The sequence below is a fragment of the Lepidochelys kempii genome, chromosome 4, assembly GCF_965140265.1.
Source record: "Lepidochelys kempii isolate rLepKem1 chromosome 4, rLepKem1.hap2, whole genome shotgun sequence".
NCBI lineage: Eukaryota > Metazoa > Chordata > Testudines > Cheloniidae > Lepidochelys > Lepidochelys kempii.
Window position 1 is genome coordinate 111,526,916 of NC_133259.1, and position 15,748 is coordinate 111,542,663.

Sequence of the window (15,748 nt, forward strand, 5' to 3'; positions counted from 1 at the left end):
AAATAGTTTGTACCTTGGGGAAGTTTTAAACTAAGCTGGTAAAAGTAAGCTTAGGAGGTTTTCATGCAGGTCCCCACATCTGTACCCTAGCGTTCAGAGTGGGGAAGGAACCTTGACAATTACCAATATCTTATTTTGAAGTGTTGACACGAGAACTGGACACAGTATTCAAGAAATGGTTTCATCGGCATACAGAAGTACTACAACCTTCCTACTCCTATTTGATATTCCCCTGTTTATACATCCCAAGATCACATTAGCCCTCTTAGTTACAGCATTGCCCTGGGAGCTCATGTTCAGTTGATTATCCATCATAGCCCAAAAGTCCTTTTCAGAGTCACTACTTTCCAGGAGACAGTTCCCCATCCTACAAATGTGACCGACCTTCACACACACACAGCCGCCCCAATTTATGACACTGCATTTGTCTGTATTAAAATGTATATTGTTCAGGTAAGCCCAACTTATCATTGGATCCAAATTGCTCTGTAGAACTATCCTAATAATTATTTTTACTGTACTGATTTTTGTGTCATCTGCACACTTTGCCAGGGGTGATTTTATATCTTACATTTGGAAAGAACAGATCCCTGTGGGACTGAACTAGAAACACCCACATTGGATGACGAGTCCCCATTTACAATTACTTTTTGAGTTCACTAAGTTAGTCAATTTTTAATCAATTTATTGAATACAGGCCCTTGGTTCTGGTCTCCTTTTAATTAATGTAATTGAGCCAGATTCTCAGCTGGTGTAAATCTGCCTGGCTCCATTCAGAAGTCACCTGGCTCTATATGTCTTTTGTTAGTGTTGGTATGTGACTGAAGTGAAGTAATGGTCTTTCCAGGGTCCATCACTCTCAAATGGCTATTACTGTATTATTTCATTCTACTTTCTAAATTTCTTATCACATGTATCTCTTAAATAGTTACCTCCCTAGAATGACCAAGGCTATTAGTGATGTCAGGCATTCAATTTTCCTTTAATAACAAATACAAAGTATCCAGAGGTTTAATAAGTCAATATCACTCTATCAGTCACTTCACAACTCAATATATTTTTATATAAAATTTGATGTACATTATCTTAAATTTGTTTAAATATTATTATAAACATAATCTTTAAGAGGATGCAGGTCTGGAGTGACAGTCATTCATTAGTATATTATTAATTTTATTATCCCTGCTCTTTGGTAAAATGTCCTGCATAGAGGCTGGAAACCTTCTTCCACATTCGATTTGTGGTCCCATCAAAACAAAAATAAAATTACAGTTCATATCATTATTGTTTTGTCTCCTATACACTCCAAATCAAATCCTGTGTCAGATTGTCTAGTTTGTTTGGAGAAGTTTTGACATCTCCCATATCACAGTTCATCGTCATCAGATAAGGCATCGAGATAATCTGTATCAACATATAAGAGAAATCCAGAAAACAAACTGTCTGACCAAGTGGGATCTGCAAAGAGACCATTTTGGTCAGTGTAGAAGATCTCAAGCCACACTTCATCTTCTGCCTGAAGATAGATCACCGTGGATCCAGAAGCTACGTCATGGTTTCCTGTGTTAGCGTCAAATGTCTTTATTCGGTATTTCCCATTATGAACCAGCCCAATTGCAAGATGCTTATTTGCTAAGGTGATCTCATAAGAGAAGTAATAAATCCCTGGAAAAGCACATATAAATTTCCCCGTGGAAGGACTGTAATGCTCACCCTCATTGAAAAGGACTTTATTGAATATGATTGGTAATCTTTCTTCTGGGTAGCTCGTGGTGATGCCAACAGAAAAGGCAGATTTCAGCACTATCCTTCCACACTTACAGATCCCTGGTACACCTCGTTCTCCTCGTTCTCCTTTATCTCCCTTAGGCCCAGGTGGTCCAGCGGGACCCACTTCGCCTTTGGCACCAACCAATCCTGTAGGTCCTTTTTTACCAGACTGTCCTGGGTCTCCTTTATCTCCAGTTGTTCCTAAAGGTCCAGTCTTGCCTCTTAAACCTTGAAAAACATTTTATATTGGTTAATTATTACATACACAATCTCTTTTGTAGGTGGCAAAGCAAATGATTCCATGAGCTCCTGGATATGTTTGAACAAAATTAAATATATAATTAAACTGGTTTGGTGTAATCCTTGTCAGATTTTCAAAAACACCCCACACTTAGAACGGAATTTGAGATTTAAAAAACATGTCTATTTTTGTTTTTGTGTGCACTGACAATGCATAAAATTCATCACATGTCAAACAAGGGTGAGACGTTATATTAATACTAAGGACCTTAATCTGGCATTTATTTATTTAAAGGTAAAACTCCATTTATTCTTAATGGAAGTTCTGTGTGCAGAACAATGACAGGATATAGCCATAAGAGCTTGAAAATTCTATTAGTAAGTTATGTCACTATTGACAAGAAATAGCTTATATTTTTTAGACTGGAAATTCTTTAAAACTTCCAGTTACTGTATGGCAGAGGTCCCGGCGTGCCCCCAGCAGGGAGTGGAGGAACATCTGAGATGGCATGGCGGGACCCAGGCCAGCCCCCACGAGATGGGAGGAAGGAGGGAGCACCACCCAGCCTCCTCCCCGCCTCCAACTCTGTTCTGGTCCCATCTCCAGACACATTGATGGCTCCTGGCCTGGTGCCCAGTCCAGTCCTCAGCATGGCTCTGCTCCCAGCCCCATTCCAGCCCACAGCCTAGGCTGTTGGCCACGGCTCCATTCCTGGCCCGGGGCTGAGGCTGGGGGCCAGGCCAGGAGCAGAGCTGCATCTGGCCATGGGCCCGGCTGCCGGCCCTCACCATAGCCTGGCTGCAGCTCTACTCCAGCCTCTCCCACCCTGTCCCCAAGCCACGGCTCCCCTCCTGGCTCTGGGGTGGGTATGGGGGGTGTGACCCTCAAAAGTCTGGGGACCGCTGCTATATGGCATAGACATTTGACAACCAAAGTATTAAACAGTACCTCTCAACTGAACTCAATCTATTAAACTGTACTTTTCTTATGTCTATATAATATTATACGTATTATACTATAATAGTTACCTATGTTTTCAAAGATGCCAGAAGGGACCACTGCGATCATCTATTCTGACCCCCTGTATAGCACAGGCCATAAAAAAAACCAAATTCCTAGAACAGATCTTTTAGAAAAACATCCAATTTTGATTTAAAAATTGTCAGTGAGGAAGAATCCACCACAACCCTTGGTATATTGTTCCAATGGTTAATTACTTTCATTGTTAAAGTGTTATGCCTTATTTCCAGTCTGAATTTATCTAGCTTCAACTTCCAGCCATTGGATCATGTTATACCTTTTTCTGCTAGATTGAAGAGCTCATTATCAAATATTTGTTTCCCATGTAGATACTTAGAGTCTGTAATCAAGTCATCCCTTAACCTTCTGTTAAGCAAATAGATTGGGCTACAGAGTCTATCGCTATAAGGGATGTTTTTTAACCCTTTAATCCTGGTGACTCTTTGCACCAGAATTTATCAGCATCCTTCTTGAATTGTGGGCATCAGAACTGGACACAGTATTCCAACAGCACTTACACCAGGGTCAAATATCGAGATAAAAATAACCTCTCTACTTCTACTCGAGAGTCTCCTATTTATGCATTCCACTATCGCATTAGCCCTTTTGGAAACAGCACCTCAGTGAGAGCTCATGTTCAACTGATTTTCCACCATGACCCCCCAAATCTTTTTTAGAGTCACTGCTTCCCAGGACAGAGTTCTCCATCCTGCAAGAATGGTCTACATTCTTTGTTACTAGATTTACATTTAGCCATATTAAAAATACATATTGTTTGCTTGCACCCAGCTTACTAAATGATCTAGATCACTCTATATCAGTGACCTGTCCTCTTTCTTGTTTACCATTCCCTCAACTTGTGTCACTGCAAACTTTATCAGTGATGATTTTGTTTTCGTCTAGAACATTGACAAAAATATTAAATAGTGTAAGGCCAAGAACCAATCCCTTCAGGACCCCATTAGAAACACATCTGCTCATTGATGAATTTTTAATCCATTTAATGTGTGTCTCGTTAATTTTATATTGTTCCATTTTTTAAAATCAAAATCTCATGAGGGATGTCTCCAAAACAAAGGATGACCTTATGTAACAAATAAGAAGCAATACCACCACAAATGTGGTGAGATTTTATATCAAAATTTAAAAAACAAATATTGAAAAATGATTTAAAGCAACAAGAAAAGGGGTAATGGTGGGACAAGGTTTGGAGTGATTCAGTAATAAAGAAAATTGTACATTAATATTGACCATGTCCTTTGGCTGACCAGGGATGTTTTAGAAACAAATAGGGTAGGAAGTTTTTAAAAGGGTGCATGCATTTTGAGGAACATGAATTACACATAATAATTTACTATTTGTAACTATGAAAACTTTTTTTTTCTCACACACACACACACACTCTCTCTCCTTTCCTCTTATCTTCCACACATTGTTTGCCCCTATTACTTATTGTGTTGTGTGTTCATTTAGGCCCGGATCTTGCAAACAGTCCATCCACATGAGTAACTTTATACAGGTGAGTAGACCCCCCAAAATTAAACATGTTAAGGTCTGGAAGTACTTAATTAGGGCACACACACACAAAAAACCCAGAATATCTAATGTGTCTTTAACATTCAGTTTAATCTAATCTGGAACTACAAAACTATGATACGCTAATCTTAATTGAATGGTTATTAAATGGTATCATTTCAGGATGAAGTTAATGTCGCTTGGGTGCACTATTTATTTTCTTAACTTGTTTGGATTTCTTTTAAGTTTCACCTTAAGTCTGAATTTCCTGTGCTTATAATTGTTTTTGGGATAATTACAACATCTGTAATGTTTTAACTTTAAGTTACTGATAGATAATCTCAACCTTAACATTTTTAATTTTTTTTCAGCTAAATGAATAATAAATTGTAAATTATAATAAATAATAATAATGAAGTTTCACCCTGGAGATTCAGTGTTCTTGTTTTATGAGTTTAAATCTGATATAAGTTGTCATTTTTTGTTACATACATACATAACTGTATCTTACATTTATATGTGCTAGTATTTTATACTCAGGAAGTCACTGATAAATAAAATTTAAAAAAATACAGTAAGTTCCAGGAGAAGATCCTGGTTGTTGGTTTCTTTGTTTTGTTTTTTTCCATTAGTTAGCACAAATATTCAATACCTGCATTCCCTTTTTCACCCCTTTCTCCTTTCCTGCCATCTCTACCATCTCTTCCTGGAAGACCAATACGCCCATGGGGCCCTGGTGATCCAATAGCTCCAGGGAGACCTGCAGGGCCCGGCAAACCAGGAATGCTACAAATATATCTCGTGTAGTAATTTTCTCCTTTGAGCTGGTTGTGAAGAGATTGTCCGCTTGTATAGATGGCAAAACTTGTAATGTAAAGCAATGCAAACATCCTTGGCTCTGGAAAAAATACATATGTACAGACCATGAATGCATATCTTGTCATTAAAGCCTTCAGATGGTTTTGATTTAGACTATAGGCATATATACTTCACACTTTTAAAATCCTAAACATAATATGGATTGAGCCAATACAGGGCAGCACACTGAACTAGCAATGCTGTAGTGGCCCCACCAGTTTCTGAAGAATTTAAAGATTTCATTTAATTTTCAAGCCTTCTTTATGTAAAGAAAAATCTTCCACATCTGAATGATGCAGTGTGTCACACTGAGACTACAGACAGATAAAAACAATATCCTTAAAAGAGGTGTGAAGTTAGTTAAGAAAATGGGAATTTAACTCTGAATCCTCATGTTTACAGTACAGTTAACTATTTCACTGTGGTAACTGAGGAAGAATCAGCCAGCTACTCTGGGATTGTGAGTCAAGTCTGAATAGAATAGACTGTTCACACTTTTCTCCAGTCTGCTTCTGAATGGGATACAAACTGATCTACATTGCATAGTCTCCCAACATGCTTTCACAAGAGTATTCTGGTTTTTATTAGTTGTCGGTCTTCATGATTAAATAATCAGAGATTTTTAAATTTGTGCCTTTTGGTTTTATAATATACCATATGATGAAAGAAGAAACAGCTTACAATAGTAACCTGCTGCCAAGAACTTGCAGTTCCTTACATACAACAATGTCCTAAATCAGTGTTACCCACGATTGACTGGCCTGAAACTAGTGTGAGTTGTGATTCTGGAAATAGAGTTGTATTTTTTCTATTTCAGTGTCCAGATCAGAGTATTTATGTGGAATTATCCATCTCTGCAGTGCTAATTTATAGCTTATAAGAAAATCACAGTTTCTGGCAAAAAAAGGAAATGGAATGACGGAATCAAAGAAATCCATTTATATGCTATCTATGGCTTTATTATAATGAAACACTCAGGCAAATTGCACAAAGAATCAGACTACTTCCCCAGAGAATCCACATCTCACTCACTTCTCTCCACAATATCTAGGCACCCTATTGGTCATACTAGTTCGTCATGTGATAATTTATTTGTAAAACCAGAGCCATTTACAGTCCTTTATAATTCATGAGTTTCCATTTGGTGTATAGCAGGCCCGTATCAGCTCCTTTGGGAAAAAAACTTTTTCACTGAGTCACCAGATAAATACAAATTTTACTATGCATCTTAGTTATTTTACCAAATATAAATGAAATGGAATGGCAATGGAGAGAGAGAGAGAGAGAGAATATGGTCAGGTGGTAGTGGAGACTGACAAAAGAACCAAATACAATGTTTTTTGAGCAAAAGAGAAATGCTCCAGATCCTTTAGGGCTATTGTGTCACTTGATTGTCATACACAATCCCGTACCAAAAATGGCAAGGAGACTGTACTAATAACTTTATTGAAATTTGATAGGCACCTACAGTATGGGTCAGCCATTGCAGACACAATTGATCTCTAACAATTGGGTTAAGAGATAGGTGCTTATTGCAAGAGCAATAAGGGACAACTGCTGATGGTAGTTAGCAACCAACACTTGAGACTTTGGATGAAATTTTGTTCTGATTTCTACCACTTGCAGCCCTACTGAAGTTACCAGAACCATACAGGGTCTAAATCAGGGAAGAATATGACCCTTTGCATTTAAGAGCAAGGTATAAATACGAGCGGGCTTTCTTTTATGTTTGAGAGCAGCTGGATAAAAAGGAACAACTTTGCTTGTCCAATTCCCAGAGCTACATGACCAATGCATCCTCAGCATGTAGAACTAAAGAAGCCCATGAGATGACAGAGTGGCGGCTTTGGGAATGTATGCACAGCATCTCTAGAGGGCGAGGGTAAAAAAAAGCAGCTACGGAATGGCAAATGAGTATTTGGGGACAGCACAAATAAACGTGTGTGTAACGAATTGGCTAGTATGTATGTATGTATGCTACTGCTCTGTACTGGATGGAATCAGAATTGGTTAACTGTGCTTTAGTCCCTTTACTGTTGACAGCTAATAGAGAGACTCACCTTTAGTTTAAGTGATTGGTTCTTGTAATTTTGGAAGGAACACAGGATGACTAGAGTGTTTGATCACAGCTGTTTTACTAGAGTACTAAAATTGGAACTAAATCCGTGAATTATAAGATGCACTTTGCTTTTCATATCTGGTATCCCTCTTCCAAAGAACACATATTTGTTAATAATTTAGATTAGGAAATGATGTCAGTCATCTGTGCCAAATAATTTCTCTTCCATCAAGGAAACAAACTTCAGGAGTCCACTCTTTCTGCATATCTTCGAAGCCAGAACAAGTGTAACGTTTGGGTGGGCTAGAGTTCACTTCATTTCCCGTCTCCAGTACCTTAAACAAAACAAAACAAAACAAAAACAAAACAAAACCAACTCCCACAGAAAGTAGCTAGAGACCCAGAGTTCAGTCTCTAAGGATTTTCCGCAAGGATCGTACAGGGTCAACCTTCCAACATCCAGGTCCCAAAAGGAACTAAAGAAATGAATTTAATTAAATACCTTTATAAAATCTTATGATAAAGAATAATAACCTAATTTTTATAGCATGACATGGCTATTTTATAATCTACAGACATTACCTTCACAGTTATACATAAACATAAATTAAAAAAAACAAATTTAAATCTGAACAGTTCAGTCCCCACAGAAATACAGCGAGAAGAAATTGAAAGTTCCTGAAAGCTTAGGTTTTGTTCATCTAAGTCTCAGGGCTTGGTTACACTTGTGAGTTAGAGCACATTAAAGCAGCCCCAGGCGCCCTAGCTCACTACCTGTCCACACTGGCAAGGCACGTAGAGCGTGCTGACTCCACGGCTAGAGCGCTCCTGGTACTCCACCTTGACGAGAAGATTAACGTTTGTTGCGCCTTGGCTGAAATGCCTGAGCATCAGTGTGAACGAGGTGTTGCATTACTGAGCTCTGATCAGCCTCCGGAAACATCCCATAATCCCCTTAAGTCAAGTGGCCACTCTTGTCATTGTTTTGAACTTGCTGTAGGAATGTGGATATGCCCTTTGAAAGCTCTGTTTCTGACAGCCGGCTGCTTATCTGCTCCGAGACAAGCAACCATTACTGTGAAATGCTGTGTGTGAGAGAGAGGCGGGGGAGGAGGGGAGTCTGCTGCTGTCTGAACTTACAAGGCAGTAAGCTGACATGCTCTTAGCCCCCCAAAAACCCACTCTCTCTCCCCCCACATACACACAACATACTCCCTGTCACACTCCACTCCACCCCCCCCCCCATTTGAAAAACACGTGGCAGCCACTTGCATGCTGGGATAGCTATCACAATGCACTGCTCTCTGTGGTTGTTGCAAGGACTGCTGATGTGGCCACACCAATGCGCCTGTAGCTGTCAGTGTGGACAGACTGCAGCGCTTTCCCTACTGCGCTCTCCGAAGGCTAGTTTAACTCAAAGTGCTCTACATCTGCAAGTGTTGGCATGCCCTCAGTTAGAGTCTTTGATCAACAAATCTACACAGTCTGCTGAGTCTAAAACAACATCTTTCCTCCACTTGCTTGTAGGAATCTCTTCCGCTGCTGAAATCACTGATAGCCAGTCAGCTAACTGATTAAATCTATACACTTAAGTGAGTGATTGGTTAAAGAAAACCCTGTTACAAAAAAATAGAAAACTGAGAATAGCAAAACTGAAATGACTTTTTCCCCATTTCTACATTTAAAGAAAAGTTGGTGATTCAGACTAGTTGAGACAATTTAACTAGAACAGTTTGGCTAAAATCAAGACATTCAAAGCATACAATTAAAATAGCAGTTATTTTTCCCTCCCTATAATTAGCATTGCCCATGCTTCCCTGTTAGAGGGTTAACAATATCACTAACCTGCTGCAAAATGCTTCAGAGTTAGGGACAACAGCCAGCTTCCTGCTCCTGGGCTCAGCTTCTCCCAACTCACCCAGGGTACATAACCTTTTGCAAAGCAGCTGTCCCCACTGCTTGCCCTCATGGAGTCTGACCCCAGCAACAGGGAACCTATTGGAGCATACCCAAAACTACCGCACCCAATTCCAGAAGCTTCTGGATGTGGAGTGCTTAATCTGCCTAGCAACAATGACCTAGACACAGCTCACTCCTACCTCCCCACCGAAAGGGTCTCTTAAAGAGATATCTCCATATTAGGCACATGGGTTACACAAGCACACAGTGTTAATGATAACCCCTTTCATCCCAATGTGGGGTTCGTATACCCCATCATACAGACACAGGAACAGACAAACTGAAGCAAGACTTAGAGATGGACACTCTGGACAAGCATGGTGTATGACCCTGGAAAAATCTAGAGAGGGGGGCTTCTGGGTCTCGTGCTGGCTGAAAAGGGGTTGTAAGGAAAGAAATTCTCTCCTTTTGGCTTTGGTTTCTCCTGCATTTGGAGAAGCAGAACTTTGTACATTCCTAGTAAATAAACAAGACTGTATCAAAGAAAATACCAGACTCGATTGTCAATTTCTACTCTCAACTGGAACACCCTCAGGGTTCCGAACACTGACTATTCGCTCAGGTCAAAAGGGATTAACAGTATTTTACACTACTCACAAATTGTGTCACAAAAATTTTGCATAGGCATCGCTGTTCTACATTATAGAATATGTTGGAATAGAAAGTTGGAGGTTTGCACAGGATGCAGTTGAGGCTTCTGGCAGTTTAGCATTCTAGCTTGCAAGAGGCAGCAGAAGTGTGATGATCTCTATCCATGCACTGACAATTGAACCAGGGACCTCCGCTGCTGAAAGCATGAGACTCTACAGCTATAGGATCCAGACTCCAGAGCTGGGCACTGTAACAGACTTGCATGCTCTATGAATCAGACACAATGGGAAATGTGCAATACACACAGACCAGTAGATTACAGAAGCTCTGCATTTTCTCTTTACTTCCGCCTTGTGTAATAAGGGGAGAGGTGACCTGAAACTTTTTGGATAGAATGAACTTTTGTTTCCCACCCCAATAATGCCCCAATATCCCCAAAGATATCTGCCACTAAAGATAACAGATAGGCACAGTAGGTAAATCTTTCTGAGAAAGTGATCCGTAATGGCAGTTAACAATGCTGACATTTAAACTCTCATCCCATGCTTCAGTACACTTTTTTTTTTAAAAGAATGAAAGTGTATTCTGCAGCCAGATTCTGTGACTGTGTGTCCAATTCCATGGCCATGGACACATGGAAAACATGGGACATAAAATCAATTTGCCCATGGTTTCACTGTGCGTGGTTTGAGGAGCATCAAGGTGGGGTTCATTTTAGTTTTCAGTCTGACTCCAAACAATCTGGCTCTTTCTGGTCCCAGCTATTTTGCTAAAAGCTGCCCTACAAGCTGTTCTGGATCCCTGCTGTGAGCTAGGCTGACTCTCTATGTTGGCCTGGATAGCCTCGTGTATTTGTAATATTTGGGCCGGCACACATGGACAGTTATTTTACTGCCAACACATACAAAAAATTAAATCATGCTGTCTTTTTGTGCTTTTTTGTTCCTGACACCAAAAAGCTCAGAATCTAGGAAAGTCACTCATGCAATTTGCAGCAGCCTTGTGGGGAAAATGAAAGTGTCTTACAAAAAAGAATGTTCATTATCTAACACTAGAAAACTCATGACACAAGTATGTGTCTGAAAAGAGCTGCTTCTGAAGGGTTTCCTTCACCTTTCCGAAAACAGAGATAGTGCAGATCGCCAGAGCAGAGCTCTAGGATGCCCCTCAGTTTGCAGGTTTAATGACATATCTGGGGCCCAGGTTTACAAAGGTGTTTAGGTACCAAAAGATACAGACAGGCACCTAATGGAATTTACAAAAGTGAGTTAGGCAGATAACTCCCATTGCCTTCTTTTACTTCAGACTGGCTTGATCCTTTCAGGTTTCCCATAATCACTTTTCTATACTCTTGCCAGAGTCCATCAGATTGAGGGCCCCTGCACTAGAACATTCTTCCTTACCAAACAAGATACATTTATAATCCTAGCCATAATGTCACAAATGGGGCAGAAGGGGATAATACAGTCAAGGAAAGGGAAGGGGAGCAAGGGAGATAGAGGTAGAGGGCAGGAAAGAGAACATGGCAGAGCCTGAAAGGCATAGGAAGAGACAAAAGACCAAAAGTAATAGAAAATGCATGTGTGTGAGTGTGAGTCACTCACACACAAGGGCTGACTTTCCACTGCTTTACTTCTTGGGCCACAGTACCACACCCGTGCATAACAAGAGCAAATACATGTGTATGTAACCCTTCTGCCCGTCAGAGTTGGGAGCAACAAGGGCCGGGTTCAGTATCTAGGGGTTCCGTTTCAATAACATAATGCAAAACCAGCTCGAGTCCCCACCCAGTGACTTGGGACAATTACATACCATCCCCCTGTGCGCCTCTTAAGAGGCGATACTTCCCCTCTTGCAAGCGCAGAGTCTGAGTGTAGCAAAAGCCTTTTAATAAAGGAGGTAAACAATACGGCATTATGTTGGGGAAACACCACAAACAGGATTCATAACACAAACCATGAGCAAAAGACCCATCCCCAATTAAGTTTGGCACTGTCCTTTTCCCCTCAGGGTCTTAAGTCCAGCAACCCAAAAGTCACCCCTCCCACAGTTCCTATTCTAGGTCAGTGCAGCCCCAAAAGTTTAGAAGTTCATCTGCAGAGTTTACCTCCGAGCCTGGGTGGAAGTAGGGGGAGGTATGGTGGCATCTTACATGCTCCAGTGCTTGGGTCAATGACTAATTGCCATGCCTCTCCGTGGGGTTCTGCTGCAGTCTTCATCACCAGCTACGCCTCTCCACCAGCCACCCTGCTGGCTACTCCTCTAAGCCAGTCATCCTGCTAGCCACTCGCCAATATGCCATCAACCCTTCCACTTAACACAGCAATTTCAGCTCTGAGTAACTTCAGCTCTTTAGTGATTTCAGCTGCTAGTAGGGGAGGGCCCAGTGCTAGCACAAGCAGAACCATAGCCCAAAGTAGATCTAATGCTTAGACCTAGGAATCAGTGATTCCAGCTCTACAGCATAGGACAAGACTTCTAATTGAGTCAAACACAGCTCTGTTATTACACAGTGGAAAAACAGAAAGGAGTCAAAATAGTGTTTGGGGCCCTCAGGAGGAACCCCACACTACCAAGTACATATACTTGTTCCCAGTCTCTCTGAGTTCACTGGGCTTTGGAACCCAAGCCCCTTGCCTAGCGAGTGCTACTTAGTTGAGGGTGAGTCCCTCCACCATAAAATGCCAAGTACATTTCTACTGTCCTTGATTCCATAACCAGGATAACAACACTTTATTACTCCTACCCCAATAACAAAGAGACTGGGGATCCTACAGCAGCCAAACTGACTATTTAGGCAAGCAGTCCCATCATGCTAGGCGGGGTGGGTGTGCCCATGCAAATAAGATCACCCCCTGAAGTCCTTTTCCACAACTCACCACCAGATGTCAGGGTAGAGCTCATTCTGACTCTGCTTACATGTAAGATGCTTCTCTAACAACTGGGTTGCATTTTATACTCACTTTGCATAGGTACAAATGCGGCAGGGCAGAAAGGGAAGCAGGCTGTGCATATAAGGCAGGGAGGAAGTGGGGGATTTCCTTGCTGAATGTATCCCTATCTCCAATATTGCTCACCTCCTATTCCTGTCATGATGGAGGTTATTAGAATGTAGAGACTTCTGAAGAGTTATTTTTTCCCCATTTGCCTTTGGAAGGCACCAAATACCAACATTTTAAAATAAAAAAATACCAGGAAAGGATACTCCCAGACCCCATAGAAGGGATTTATTCTCCCCCTTACAAATTATTCAGTTCTGGAGGCTGATCAAATGGTATCACCCAGGCCACTATGTGTGTGCTAAAAAATCTCTCAAAAATGAACATCTAGCCAGAGACCTATGCCCTCATTTCAGCCACAGCAAAGATGGAAGGGGATAGGAAACCATTCTGATGAAGTATGTTGATAAATTGGAGAGTGTTCAGAGAAGAGTCACAAGAATGATTAAAGAATTCGAAAACATGTTTTATAGTGACAGACTCAAGGAGCTCAATCTATTTAGCTTAACAAAGAGAAGGCTAAAGGTTGACTTGATCACAGTCTACAAGTATCTACATGGGGAACAAATATTTAATAATGGGCTCTTCAATCTAGCAAAGGAAGGTATAATACAATCCAGTGGCTGGAAGTTGAAGTAGACAAATTCAGACTGGAAATAAGGCATGGCTTTTTAACAGTGAGAGTAGTTAACCACTGGAACAATTTACGAAGGGTCATGATGGATTCTCCATCACTGACAATTTTTAAAGGAAAATTGGATGGCTTTTCTAAAAGATCAGCTCTAGGAATTATTTTGAGAAAGTTCTATGGTCTGTGTGATACAGGAGATCAGATTATATTATCACAATTGTCCCTTCTGGTCTTAGAATTTATGAATCTATGATTAAACTGAGAAGTGTTTGACTAAGGAAGAGGTCACCCCCAGGTTTAAGACCTTTGAGAATCATTGGTCTGGTGAACTCAGTATGGAACTAGGAGCCAGAAACAGCTACTGACTGGCTCTTTGGCCACTTACCTTCTCTGACCCACACTAGGGCTTTGTCTACACTAGAAAGGATTTCCTGGTATAACTATGGTGCAAACCCTCCTAGTGGAGACATAGCTTATACAGGCAAAACAGTTCCCCAAGCAAAAGCATTTATACAAAAGAACTTTTTTGCTGGTATAACTGGTACAATACTGGGGCTTTTGTTGGTATCATTATGTCAGCTAGGAGTGTGATTTTTTCCAAACAGGTCCCTGACATAGCTATCTGCTGCCAAAACTGTTTAAGTGTAGACCCGGCCGAGGGACTCTTTATGCTTCTCTGGTATCATAAAAAAGCTGTAAATCTGACCCAAAGGGATAGCTGGAGATTTTTCTGCATTGGCAAATTCACAACTAATGTAGAGTTGGCATAGCTGGCCCTTGAGGGTATGTGCACACTGCAATTAAAAACCCACAGCTGGCCTTTGCCTGCTGATTCAGGTTTGGGAGGCTTGGGCTAAGGGGCTGTTTAATTCTGGTGTAGATGTTTGGGCTTGGGCTGGAAGCTGGGCTCTGAGACCCTATGAGGGAAGAAGAGTCCCAGAGCCCAGGCTCCAGCCTGAATGTCTACACCAAAATTAAAAATTTTCTTAGCTTGAGCCCCATGAGCCTGAGTCAGCTGGCATGGGCTATCCTCAGGGGTCTAACAGCAATGTAGACACACCCTTAGTTCCCTAGTTCAGGGGGAGGTTGCAAATAGATGCATTTCAGCCCCAGGCAGATTGGGAGCCCCAGGCAGCTGCACCACATGGACCTTTAAACACAGCTGAGGATCTAGTCCGCTATGCCTTAGTTTACCTAGCTACAGAACTAGGACAAATACTTGTGTAACCCAAGGCTGTTGTAGGTTAACTCATTAATATTTGTGCAACACTTTGAAGATATAAAACACTCTACAACTGATAAGTAATATTCTTACTGATTAATCTGATGGTATCATCTTAAACCAAGCTTGATTTTTTTAAATCTTTCCCTCAGGTTGACATTTTATGTCAGAATTGAATGGTGGGAATTTTCAAAAGTGCTTGACACTGGACTTACCTATGCTTCCAAGAATGGCAAAGCTTCCTTTGACATCAATGAGAAGAGAGAGTTAGACCAGTACTGAGGACTTTTTAAATCCCATTCTAAGCAAAGACTATCCAATTGTCTTGCTGAAACTCCCAGAACTCTGTATGAGAACTCTCAAAATGTGTATTACAAAACGCATGACAATGCATTTCAAAATAGATATTGCCAAAGAAAATGGGTGTTGTGGAAGAAAAAATTTCTGGGTAAGAAGGAATCTTTACACTGTTAAGAGTTGTGGATAAAATTTTATGAAGAGCCTAAAGGGAGCCGAAGTCCCCATTTTCAAACATGATTTAGACACTTAGAAGCCTAAGTTTTATTGCTAGTCTTAAGTGCCAAAGTCACTTTATAAATTGGGACTTAGGCTCCCAAGTCATTTAGGTGATTTTGAAAATTTTACCCTGTAACACTAACTGAAGTGTTCTGAGATGTTGATCTCAGATGTCCCAGTCACAATACCCACCTGCGGAAGTGAAGAAACAGATTGATAGAGCCAGAAGAGTTCCCAGAAGTCTCCTACTACAGGACAGGCCTAACAAAGAATATAACAGAACGCCACTAGCCGTCACCTTCAGCCCCCAACTAAAACCCCTCCAACACATTATTAAGGATCTACAACCTATCCTGAAGGATGACCC

At 40.9% G+C, this 15,748-nt stretch overlaps 1 protein-coding gene across 3 annotated transcripts in view; it reads right to left on the reverse strand.

The window, feature by feature from the left end:
• Nucleotides 1–1,037: 1,037 nt before the first annotated feature.
• The window catches only part of C1QTNF7 (C1q and TNF related 7), a 59,645-nt gene continuing 44,934 nt past the window's right edge, over nucleotides 1,038–15,748 (reverse strand). Inside the window, exons 1-4 of one of the 3 annotated variants that reach the window (XM_073340125.1) lie at nucleotides 9,309–9,472; nucleotides 7,465–7,798; nucleotides 5,199–5,444; nucleotides 1,038–1,998 (exon numbers count right to left, since the gene is read on the reverse strand). In XM_073340125.1, coding sequence (XP_073196226.1) covers nucleotides 1,367–1,998; nucleotides 5,199–5,436 — 870 coding nt within the window. In that variant the 5' untranslated portion in view covers nucleotides 5,437–5,444; nucleotides 7,465–7,798; nucleotides 9,309–9,472 and the 3' untranslated portion in view covers nucleotides 1,038–1,366. Of the gene's footprint in view, nucleotides 1,999–5,198; nucleotides 5,445–7,464; nucleotides 7,799–9,308; nucleotides 9,473–15,748 lie in introns of those variants that run through there. The other 2 variants (XM_073340124.1, XM_073340126.1) reach the window with 2 other exon arrangements.